At 42.9% G+C, this 13,227-nt stretch overlaps 1 protein-coding gene across 1 annotated transcript in view; it reads right to left on the bottom strand.

The window, feature by feature from the left end:
- The window catches only part of LOC137384244 (dynein axonemal heavy chain 9-like), a 584,247-nt gene that overhangs the window by 173,090 nt on the left and 397,930 nt on the right, over nucleotides 1-13,227 (bottom strand). Inside the window, exons 54-55 of the mRNA XM_068057979.1 lie at nucleotides 9,679-9,801; nucleotides 8,875-9,079 (exon numbers count right to left, since the gene is read on the bottom strand). Of these exons, the coding sequence (XP_067914080.1) occupies nucleotides 8,875-9,079; nucleotides 9,679-9,801 (328 nt within the window). The remainder of the gene's footprint in view (nucleotides 1-8,874; nucleotides 9,080-9,678; nucleotides 9,802-13,227) is intronic.

Here is a 13,227-nt window from a genome sequence, read left to right as displayed (position 1 = left end):
TTATAAAATGAGGACACAACTGCATTAAAAGAGGGCAGTTTGTGAATTGTGTTGACAGTCCTGTGTGGCGTTATTCACCTGCTCATCAGCTATCAGTGTGCTATTCATATCATTGTGATTTTTATGCATAGTTCAATAAAGTTAGTTCAAGAATTTTGCAATGCAATACCTTTGCCAGTGTCATTATTTATTCTATTCGAGCCTGAATCCTCAGCAAATGGAATGTGTCTGTGGGGTCATACAGGCAGTGTGAGGGGAGTACAGGAAAAGATATTGATCACAAAATATTGATCATATAGGAAAAGACCAGACCCTATCACTGATCCCAGTGACATCATGCCTGAGGGGAAAGTGAAGGTCAATCCTGGATATAAGGGGGTCCCCTTTCCTTTATCTGGCGCTGCAGTCGAGATAGCCTGGCTAGCTATTGGAAGAAGATCCCTCCTGAACGACTGATCATTGATCAGTGGGAACTTGGTGAGATTAAAGACACAGACTAGGTGAGAGTCTGTGGATATTATTTGTAACATTGATTTTCCAGTAATAGTCACTGGGATTTCGTGCTATTTTACTGGAATTCTATGTAACCTATATGTAATCTTGAATCTTATAGGGCATGTTTAATTTTTTTGAAAGCCATATGGAGTAAAGCTGAAAGATACTCCAACGGACTCACGGGGGTTGGCATTTATTCCCTATCAGGTCGAAACTGTAGTTAAGTAGGACTAGACTTGTGAATAATTGTTTTGAAGTTGCGTGTCTTACAGGATTTGTACTAAAAAAGTCCTTGCAGATGAGATTGATAAGGCTCAAGCGAGGCTGTTTGAGAGGGGTTTTCAAGAGTGACTGGGTGATACAGATGTTAAAGTGGACTCTCCCACAGCTGGAAAAGAAATCTTTAAAATCTTTTTTAGCTCTTTTGGTCACAGTTATGGGAATGTAGATCAATTGACATAAAAGTTGTGTTTCTGCAGAATGATACTTTTCAGAGAGAAGTATTAGAATTAGAACATTACAGCGCAGTACAGGCCCTTCGGCCCTCGATGTTGCGCCGACCTGTGAAACCATCTGACCTACACTATTCCATTTTCATCCATATGTCTATCCAATGACCACTTAAATGCCCTTAAAGTTGGCGAGTCTACTACTGTTGCAGGCAGGGCGTTCCACGCCCCTACTACTCTCTGAGTAAAGAAACTACCTCTGACATCTGTCCGAAATCTATCACCCCTCAACTTAAAGCTATGTCCCCTCGTGTTTGCCATCACCATCCGAGGAAAAAGACTCTCACTATCCACCCTATCCAACCCTCTGATTATCTTATAAGCCTCTATTAAGTCACCTCTCCTCCTCCTTCTCTCCAACGAAAACAACCTCAAGTCCCTCAGCCTTTCCTCGTAAGACCTTCCCTCCATACCAGGCAACATCCTAGTAAATCTCCTCTGCACCCTTTTCATAGCTTCCACATCCTTCCTATAATGCGGTGACCAGAACTGCACGCAATACTCCAGGTGCGGTCTCACCAGAGTTTTGTACAGCTGCAGCATGACCTCGTGGCTCCGAAACTCGATCCCCCTACTAATAAAAGCTAACACACCATATGCCTTCTTAACAGCCCTATTAACCTGGGTAGCAACCTTCAGGGATTTATGCACCTGGACACCAAGATCTCTCTGTTCATCTACACTACCAAGAATCTTCCCATTAGCCCAGTACTCTGCATTCCTGTTACTCCTTCCAAAGTGAATCACCTTGCACTTTTCCGCATTAAACTCCATTTGCCATCTCTCAGCCCAGCTCTGCAGCCTATCTATGTCCCTCTGTACCCTACAACATCCTTCGGCACTATCCACAACTCCACCGACCTTAGTGTCATCCGCAAATCTACTAACCCACCCTTCTACACCCTCTTCCAGGTCATTTATAAAAATGACAAACAGCAGTGGCCCCAAAACAGATCCTTGCGGTACACCACTAGTAACTAAACTCCAGGATGAACATTTGCCATCAACCACCACCCTCTGTCTTCTTTCAGCTAGCCAATTTCTGATCCAAATCTCTAAATCACCTTCAACCCCATACTTCCGTATTTTCTGCAATAGCCTACCATGGGGAACCTTATCAAACGCCTTACTGAAATCCATATACACCACATCCACTGCTTTACCCTCATCCACCTGTTTGGTCACCTTCTCGAAAAACTCAATAAGGTTTGTGAGGCACGACCTACCCGTCACAAAACCGTGCTGACTATCGCTAATGAACTTATTCTTTTCAAGATGATTATAAATCCTGTCTCTTATAACCTTTTCCAACATTTTACCCACAACCGAAGTAAGGCTCACAGGTCTATAATTACCAGGGCTGTCTCTACTCCCCTTCTTGAACAAGGGGACAACATTTGCTATCCTCCAGTCTTCCGGCACTATTCCTGTCGACAATGACGACATAAAGATCAAGGACAAAGGCTCTGCAATCTCCTCCCTAGCTTCCCAGAGAATCCTAGGATAAATCCCATCTGGCCCAGGGGACTTATCTATTTTCACACTTTCCAAAATTGATAACACCTCCTCCTTGTGAACCTCAATCCCATCTAGCCTAGTAGCCTGAATCTCAGTATTCTCCTCGACAACATTTTCTTTCTCTACTGCAAATACTGACGCAAAATATTCATTTAACACTTCCCCTACCTCCTCTGATTCCACACACAACTTCCCACTACTATCCTTGATTGGCCCTAGTCTAACTCTAGTCATTCTTTTATTCCTGATATACCTATAGAAAGCCTTAGGGTTTTCCCTGATCCTATCCGCCAATGACTTCTCGTGTCCTCTCCTTGCTCTTCTTAGCTCTCCCTTTAGATCCTTCCTGGCTAGCTTGTAACTCTCAAGCGCCCTAACTGAGCCTTCACGTCTCATCCTAACATAAGCCTTCTTCTTCCTCTTGACAAGCACTTCAACTTCTTTAGTAAACCACGGCTCCCTCGCTCGACAACTTCCTCCCTGCCTCACAGGTACATACTTATCAAGGACACGCAGTAGCTGCTCCTTGAATAAGCTCCACATTTCGATTGTTCCCATCCCCTGCAGTTTCCTTCCCCATCCTACGCATCCTAAATCTTGCCTAATCGCATCATAATTTCCTTTCCCCCAGCTATAATTTTTGCCCTGCGGTATATACCTGTCCCTGCCCATCGCTAAGGTAAACCTAACCGAATTGTGATCACTATCACCAAAGTGCTCACCTACATCTAAATCTAACACCTGGCCGGGTTCATTACCCAGTACCAAATCCAATGTGGCATCGCCCCTGGTTGGCCTGTCTACATACTGTGTCAGAAAACCCTCCTGCACACACTGAACAAAAACTGACCCATCTAAAGTACTCGAACTATAGTATTTCCAGTCGATATTTGGAAAGTTAAAGTCCCCCATAACAACTACCCTGTTACTCTCGCCCCTGTCGAGAATCATCTTCGCTATGCTTTCCTCTACACCTCTGGAACTATTTGGAGGGCTATAAAAGACTCCCAACAGGGTGACCTCACCTCTCCTGTTTCTAACCTCGGCCCATACTACCTCAGTAGATGAGTCCTCAAATGCCCTTTCTGTCGCTGTAATACTCTCCTTGATTAACAATGCCACACCCCCCCCTCTTTTACCATCTTCTCTGTTCTTACTGAAACATCTAAATCCCGGAACCTGCAACATCCATTCCTGCCCCTGCTCTACCCATGTCTCCGAAATGGCTACTACATCGAGATCCCAGGTACCAACCCATGCTGCAAGCTCACCCACCTTATTCCGGATGCTCCTGGCGTTGAAGTGGACACACTTTAAACCAGGTTCTTGCTTGCCAGTGCCCTCTTGCGTCCTTGTAACCTTATCCCTGACCTCACTACTCTCAACATCCTGTACACTGGCACTACAATTTAGGTTCCCATTCCCCAGCTGAATTAGTTTAAACCCCCCCGAAGAGCACTAGCAAATCTCCCCCCCAGGATATTGGTACCCCTCTGGTTCAGGTGAAGACCATCCTGTTTGTAGAGGTCCCACCTACCCCAGAAAGAGCCCCAATTATCCAGGAAACCAAAACCCTCCCTCCTGCACCATCCCTGCAGCCACGTGTTCAACTCCTCTCTCTCCCTATTCCTCGCTTCGCTATCACGTGGCACGGGCAACAACCCAGAGATAACAACTCTGTTTGTTCTCGCTCTAAGCTTCCACCCTAGCTCCCTGAATTTCTGTCTTAAATCCCCATCTCTCTTCCTACCTATGTCGTTGGTGCCTATGTGGACCACGACTTGGGGCTGCTCCCCCTCCCCCTTAAGAATCCCAAAAACACGATCCGAGACATCACGAACCCTGGCACCTGGGAGGCAACATACCAACCGTGAGTCTCTCTCGTTCCCACAGAACCTCCTATCTGTTCCCCTAACTATGGAGTCCCCAATGACTAATGCTCTGCTCCTCTTCCCCCTTCCCTTCTGAGCAACAGGGACAGACTCTGTGCCAGATACCTGTACCCCATTGCTTACCCCTGGTAAGTCGTCCCCCGCAACAGTATCCAAAACGGTATACCTGTTGTTGAGGGAAACGGCCACAGGGGATCCCTGCACTGCCTGCTGGTTCCCTCTCCTTACCCTGACGGTAACCCATCTACCTACTTCTTTTACCTGAGGTGTGACTACCTCCCCATAACTCCTCTCAGTTTTTGAAACTGCCTAAAGAGACAGCAGATGTAGAAGGAAAACTATGGAAACAAAACAAATGCATCAACAGCCTTAATGATGCTTCCAGGCTGTGCTATTTCTCACTAAGATCCGTTTTGCTGAAAATTGGTTGTGTTCAACTAAAAGTAGATCCCACAATGTTTTATTGGTATCATAAAGAGAAACTTTCAGGCATCTTCATGATGCACATTGATGATTTCTTATGGGGTGGTACTGCAGAATAAGAAATGTGTTACTTAATAAGATTAGAGTAGAATTTAAGATTGGGAGTCAGGCTTGCGGGGCTTTTAAATATATTGGTTTAGATATTAATCAGAGTAGGTCTGGAATAACTGTAAATCAACAAACCTATTCAGAGAGTGTTACTCCCATCCTGGTTAATCATGCTGGGCCATCACAGAAAGATGATGATATATCTAAAGAATAGACAGAGCAATTGCAAAGCTTGATTGGTCAAGTAGACTGGTTGTACACTTAGACTAGACCTGATGCTGGTTTTGATGTGTTGGAGTTAATTACTACAATGAAACACCCAAAATTTGAGAATGCTTGTTTTCAGGGCAAATAAAACCTAAAAAAAAAATTAAATCTGGAGAAATGTGCACTTAAGTTCCCATCCTTAGGTTACCCGAAGGATATGAAACTAATCATTTTTCGTGATGCTTCACATTATTACTCTTGCTGATGAGTACTTGAGTGCAGCTGGTTTCATAATATTTTTGATGGGTGAAAATGGGGAATGTCCTATATCTTGGGAAGCTAAGAAAATAAAGTGTTGTTAAAAATACTTCAGCTGCAGAAACACTGGCTCTTGTGGAGGAATTGGATATAGGGTTCTATTTGTCAAATATTTTAGGTGAGATTCTGTACAAGGGGTGTACTGAATATTAGATACACATTGAATGTTAGGTAGATAACTGTTCCTTGTGGTATAATCCACTCTGTACAAAAAGTGTGAGCGAGGAAAGGTATGGATTGACCTTGACTGGATTGAAACAAATGCTGGAGAGAAAGGAAATCTCCAAACTTAAATGGATACATGCAAGTTATCAACTATCTGATCGTTTTATGAAAAGAAATGCTCGTACAAAGAAATTGTTAGGGGTCCGAGAGGAGTGGCTTCTCGCAATGTAATTCTTTGTATAGAATATGGAATGTATTTTGATTTGTTTTGAAATGTTTGTGCATGTTAAACTCTAAGTTTTATTTAAAGAAAAAGAAAAGAATCTGTTAATTGTGTTTAATCATATACAGGTGCAGCATGCTAATTAGGGTCTTACATGAGTATATAAGAAGACACTTACTGAAGCTGGGTGAAGGTTTGAGTGAGGAGCTGCATGTTTGTAATCTTTTTATTTTGTAAAGTAAATGCATAAATGCAAGACTGAGTAAAGATAGGCTCCAGCATAATTCTTTAACAAGATTTCTGGAATATATTAATGGGGACAGTGAAGGAAAGTGTAGCTGAGATAGAAGATCAGTCATGATCTAATTGAACATCAGAGCAGGCTCTTGGGACCTACACCTGCTCTAATTCCTTATGTTCTTACATTATTCGAAAACTCATCAGGTTCCATATATACAGTAATGACAGTCAGCTCTATCTCAATAGCACCTCTCTCGACCCCTCTACTGTCTCCAATTTGTCACACTGCTTGTCCAACATCCAGTATTGGATTAACAGAAATTTCCTCCAACCAAAGCTGTTGTCTTTGATCCCTGTTATAAACTCTGATCCCTAGCCACTGACTCCACCCCTCTCCCTGGCAACTGTCTGAGGCTGAATCAGACGGCTTGCAACCTTGGTGTTGTATTTGACACCAAGATGAGCTTCCCACCACATATCCAGGTCACCACAGAGATTGCCTACTTCCACATCTGTAACATCACCCAACTCCATGACTGCCTCAGCTCATCTGCTGCTGAAACACTAATGCATACCTTTGTTACATCGAGATTTGACTATTCCAATGCTCTCCTGCCCGACCTCCCATCTTCCACTTTACATAAACTTGAGCTCATCCAATGTTGCACATATCCGAACTTCACCGAGTCCCATTCACCCATCACCCTTGTATTTGCTGACCTACAATCACTTCTGGTTCACCCTTGATTTTAAAATCATAATTTTTCTTTTCAAATCCCTCCATGGCCTCACCCCTCGCTATCTTTGTAACCTCCTCTAGCTGTCCAACTCTCCAAAATCTCTGTGCTTCACCAGTTCTGATCTCTTGAGCATCTCTGATTTTAACCGCTCCACTATTAGCAGCCGTGCTTTCAGCTGCCTAAGCACTAAACACTAGAATTCACTCCATAAACCCCTCCACCTTTCTACCTCTCTCTCCTCCTTTAAGAAACTCCCTATAACCTAACTTTTTACCAAGCTTTTGGCCATCTATTCTAACAGCTCCCTGTATTCTCGGAGTAAAATTTTGTTTGTTTAAGCTCCTCTGAAGCACCTGAGATATTTTACTATGTGAAAGGCACTATATAAATACAAATTGATGATGATGATGATGGGACTGGGTTCAGCGACAACATCTCTTCCAGTTGAATGCCCTGCTGTCAAGGTTTATACATGAACAGCAGCCACTTGGGCTGGCACCTATGGAATTGTATCTCAACAAGAGCCAGACAACTCTAAGGAGTTTAGGAATTTAAGAAAATAGAAAAATGGGGGGCGGGGGTGGGGATGACGTGGGAGGGAGCACAATTCACCATGGTTCATTCATTTTATTTTATTTACTTTATACCATGAATTAAGTAAGAGTCAGTTCAACTTAAATTACTTGGAAAAAGGGCCCCACAAACCATTTGAATTTAAGTTAGGAGAGTCTACCAGTGGAGAGCAGTGTCAAGCTGTTTACTTTTGTTTTTGACCCCTCAGCCCATGCCAATCACAGACCTCGTGCTTGAATGCGAATCTCCTTGTTTAGATGCAAAGTTAAGATGGGAGGCCAGTGGCTGAGTGCATGAACTGCACGGTGCTGACCGTAATCTCAAACACACTGTGTTATATGTTCGTTCAACCCAATTTATGTGTGCAAATTAGAATAATTAGAATACAGGTTTTTCCATACAAGTTTAAAAACTGCAAACTGTGCATTTGTAAAACCTGAACTATTAGGACCGCAGGGAGAATATATTGACAAACTATGCTAATTAATCGCATTTGACTATGCTAATAACAAATAATATCATAATTAAGAAGCAGACATTTCTGAACATAAATTAAAAATACCAAGGGCTATATTTATGAAACTTTAGTCCCCTCATTGGGATGCTATTAAGAACAGCATCTTGCTAATTAGACAGAATTTGCATAACAATTACTTGCCTCCTGCAATTCAAAACTTATATTTAAGAAATGTGGAGGTCGGAAAGACTGCTTGAAGATTCAGTGTTCAATGTTGGAAAGAATGCATATCAATCTGCCTTAAATTAAAATATACTTTATATAAATCATGTATTTCAAGCAGGGAGATTCCACTGATTGAAAAGCCCGAGTTCTTTCCCCTTCCTATTGGCCCTAGGTTTCTTTCTGGATTTATTTGCCCCTCCAAGGAGATTAAATGGCTACAAATTGGTGGTGATGAGTGGGGGGGGGGGGGTGTGGGGGAGTGTGAGGAGGGGGGGGGAAGTGGAGGAACATATGTAGGAAGCATCTCGTCATGATGCTCCAGTTTTCATGACTGTGTGGCAGTCTTGAACACGAATCATGACAGTCAGAGCAGTATTTGAGTGCAGGCATCAGGTACAGAATGATAGCATTCTAATCCAATTCAAACGAGTAGAACAGAAGTAAGTTTTGTGTTTATAGACAGGAAAGAATTGGTTCACGTTTCTCATTGTGAAACACCATCAACATTGTCATTGTCCCTGACTTCTAAATTGGATGTATATTTGAAAAGGAAAAGGTTGTAGAGCTATGCAGAAAAAGCAGTAGTGTGGGACTAATTAGCTAACCTTTCAAAGAGCCAATATAGGCATGATGGGCCGAATGAACTTCTTCCGCACTGTAAAGTTCTATGATTCTAAGTCCAATAAATTAACATTATTAACAGGAGATGTGTCTGTTGAACAATGGAAAGAGTTTTGTACTACACAGTGTTTAGACAAAGAATGAAGGTAGATTAATATACCTTCAATTCTTCCAAGTCTGGCCTTTCCATACTGACTACAGCAGCCAAAAGTTGGTCCTCTAAGCCATCTCTCGTGACAGTGAAGTTAATGAGCGTACACTGGGCCTGCATCTCAGGCTGGTAGTGAGGGTTTGCCAGCTTAGTGTGAAGAATGAGATGGAAGCTGGGATTGTACTCGCATTCCTTGTCTCCAATTTTAATACACCTAGGGAAGAAAAGGTTTCCCTTTAGTCTCAATTGCAAACAACAATGTAATTGTATTTCATATTACTGTAACAAACAGAATAATGGCAATGTTATTGACACAGGATTCTAACCTGAGGAAAGGACATTATGAAATGGTGGGTACAGTATGCAACTCAGCATGCCATGGCATTACATGGCACCTATGGGGTAAGCAGTCTCTTGATATAATGCATTAGGCACCATGTGGATGGCGAGAAAGACAGGTCTTTTTCCTGTTGGGCATTCTTCACTGTAAATTTAATGCTGAAACCATTCAGAAAATCAAGTTTGAGAATGTTACACCATTGCGCCACCAACCAGACCCTGAGGTAAATCCATTTTGATATGTATTATATAAATGTTTGCCACAACGGGTCAGAATTCAAATAATCTCAGTGCTATGATTGGGAGCTAAGCGTGCACCACATTTTCCATCTGCTTCTGACTCACAATGGTCTCAGGGTGGATGAGGATGAATTCTGAAAGAACAAGCTCTATTGATTCAGACTTCAGATGTTCCCCAGAAATGACTTAGAACTGCAGTGAGAATTCTTAAATGTGTTCCTTTCATTTTCTTACCTGCCCTTTTTGATGGTTTCTCGACCCAATAAAGGCCCCAGCACAGGATCCACTGATTCTTCCAGGTTTTCAATTAGGACTGCTTCACCTGCCCCAAGAGCATGTTCCATAATGTCTATGTATCTGAAAAATAAAACCACAAATACATTCACAAGTCTCATATTTCTCTTGATTTAGCATGGTAGTTATGTACAATGATTCATTCAAGCTCTAGCTGACACTGACTTATTGTGTGTTGTCACGCCAACTTGCTTTGTTGAATGACAATTTTCTTTAATCCACTGACTGGAGAATTACATTTATTTTTTTGAAGAAATTTAAGAGAGAACAGATGAGGCATGACTTTTCTGACAGCTTAGGGTGGCCACCGAATTTGCAACGCTGTATCCTACATTGCAAGGCTTGTGAGGTGGAGACGAAATGTTTGCTTATTCCCCAGCAAGAACCAAGACCCAGGAAGTTTAAAGGAACTACCTGTTCTTTTTAGCAAGACAGAAATACTGCTAACTGCTATGTTTGAATCACTGAGTGACTGTCATGCGACAAGCCCCTCCCTATCTGTGGTTTTCAGCTCATACTTCCCTGCAGCAGACAGGAGCAGCTTCTGGACTCTGACACGTGCAGACCCAAGTGGGGGGTCCCTCTCTCTCTCTCTTTCTCCCCATTTCAGCTTACAAGCTTTGGAACTCTGCTTGTTGACTGACCACCTTTGCATACTCTGGCTACAGTTAGAAATCCCATTGGAGGAAACCATCCGCATTGCTATCTCCAAGAGACCCACCGAACCAGCCATCTAACTTTTCAAACGAAAAGCCTCAGGACCACCAGATTCCACTAGAAGCCAGCCGAATCGCCGAACGCCACAGAATATATACCCCTTTCTTCTATGGACTCTAACTCAATCAATCTATCTTTCCCCACTCTGTAACCTATTTGTGTGTGTGCAAACCTCTAGTGTGTGTGTGTGAGTGAAAGTTGGTGTGTAATTTATTATTTTCATTTGTTCGCTTTAGGTAAATAAAGTTAACCTCTTTCTTTGTTAACTCAAGAAAACCTGTCCGATTGGTTCTTGTTATGATCATAGCAAGTAAGTAATCAAACACCTACTGAATTGGCCAGTACATCCACTTTAAGAAAGAATTAAACCTGCTGTTGTCAAACAAGGAGAGGGAAAAGAGGGAAGCTCCTCACTTGACCGTAACAGTGTCCATTATTGTTTCAAATGGATAACTATCTTTGCCTGGAGGTCTTTCAAAAATCAAATCATCTTAACGTTACTTTCAGAAACTGCTCAATGAACCTTCCGTATTAATTCAGAATAAGTGGTTTAAAGCAATATTGTTCTCAAAAAAACTGTGCTGGACATCTGATGTATTTTCAGACCATCTCTCAATAAGAATGCAGCAAAGTCAATTCTTTTATGAATGATAATACACTCAAAAACTGGTGAAATTCCAAATTACAAAAGAAATCAGTCCTTTGCCTGCAACAGAAGCTTCTGGAGGGTTAGAATCCAGTTTTTCAATGAAATGTACACCATAATATATGCTTTTTTCATTAGATTAAATTGAATGCGAGGTGTTCCAGTGCAATTATGCACAAAATGACTTACATTATGTCTGAATATAATTTGACTTTTGAATAAATATAAAGTATATATTTCAATGCCAGCAGGTAGATTGGTAACTCACAAAGCAAAAATTAATTACTACACTTATGAATTGGTAAGAAATATTTACTTGTTACTTTATCAGTCTCAGTCTTGAATATGTTAATTTACTCAGCATCCACAGCTTTTTACCTGGGAGAGTTCCAGATTTCCACTACTCTTGGTGGGAAAAAAATGCTTCCTGATTTCACTTCTAAATGGTTTAGCTCTAGTTATAGCATTCTAACACTATGGCCTGGATTCTCCACCAGAGAAAATAGTTTTTCTGTATTAAACATATCCATTCCTTCATTATTTTAAAGCCCTTGTTTAGGGCACCCCAACCACCACTACTCAATAACAGGAACCATAAAATGAACATGCAGTGCAATAAAAGAGTGAAAGGTGTGCAAGCACAAAAACTTCAGTTTGTTCTGAACTGGATTGGGAGGAAAATGCACCACATGTCCATCTCATCATGTAACAGGCACACCTCCTGGTGGCTAAGAATGGTGGAGCATAAGGAGTGTCATGAACGGCCTCAACGTCTGTAGCACAGCCCCATGCTGAAGGAGGAAGAGAGAAGCCACAAATAGGGAAGAGATAAGAAGATCTTCGAGATCTTTCTTTCTTTCTTTTCTTTGGGCCTCCTTATCTCGAGAGACAATAGATACGCGCCTGGAGGTGGTCAGTGGTTTGTGGAGCAGCGCCTGGAGTGGCTATAAAGGCCAATTCTAGAGTGACAGGCTCTTCCACAGGTGCTGCAGAGAAACTTGTTTGTCGGGGCTGTTGCACAGTTGGCTCTCCCCTTGCGCCTCTGTCTTTTTTCCTGCCAACTACTAAGTCTCTTCGACTCGCCACATTTTAGCCCCGCCTTTATGGCTGCCCGCCAGCTCTGGCGAACGCTGGCAACTGACTCCCATGACTTGTGATCAATGTCACAGGATTTCATGTCACGTTTGCAGATGTCTTTAAAGCGGAGACATGGACGGCCGGTGGGTCTGATACCAGTGGCGAACTCGCTGCACAATGTGTCTTTGGGGATCCTGCCATCTTCCATGCGGCTCACATGGCCAAGCCATCTCAAGCGCCGCTGACTCAGTAGTGTGTACAAGCTGGGGATGTTGGCCGCCTCGAGGACTTCTGTGTTGGAGATACGGTCCTGCCACCTGATGCCAAGTATTCTCTGGAGGCAGTGAAGATGGAATGAATTGAGACGTCGCTCTTGGCTGACATATGTTGTCCAGGCCTCGCTGCCATAGAGCAAGGTACTGAGGACACAGGCCTGATACACTCGGACTTTTGTGTTCCGTGTCAGTGCGCCATTTTCCCACACTCTCTTGGCCAGTCTGGACATAGCAGTGGAAGCCTTACCCATGCGCTTGTTGATTTCTGCATCTAGAGACAGGTTACTGGTGATAGTTGAGCCGAGGTAGGTGAACTCTTGAACCACTTGCAGAGCGTGGTCGCCAATATTGATGGATGGAGCATTTCTGACGTCCTGCCCCATGATGTTCGTTTTCTTGAGGCTGATGGTTAGGCCAAATTCATTGCAGGCAGCCGCAAACCTGTCGATGAGACTCTGCAGGCACTCTTCAGTGTGAGATGTTAAAGCAGCATCGTCAGCAAAGAGGGGTTCCCTGATGAGGACTTTCCGTACTTTGGACTTCGCTCTTAGACGGGCAAGGTTGAACAACCTGCCCCCTGATCTTGTGTGGAGGAAAATTCCTTCTTCAGAGGACTTGAACGCATGTGAAAGCAGCAGGGAGAAGAAAATCCCAAAAAGTGTGGGTGCGAGAACACAGCCCTGTTTCACGCCACTCAGGATAGGAAAGGGCTCTGATGAGGAGCCACCATGTTGAATTGTGCCTTTCATATTGTCACGGAATGAGGTGATGATA

The sequence above is a fragment of the Heterodontus francisci genome, chromosome 26, assembly GCF_036365525.1.
Source record: "Heterodontus francisci isolate sHetFra1 chromosome 26, sHetFra1.hap1, whole genome shotgun sequence".
In the NCBI taxonomy this organism is placed as follows: domain Eukaryota; kingdom Metazoa; phylum Chordata; class Chondrichthyes; order Heterodontiformes; family Heterodontidae; genus Heterodontus; species Heterodontus francisci.
The sequence above is the reverse complement of the archived record's forward strand: the minus strand, read 5'-3'. Positions and strand labels throughout refer to the sequence as shown.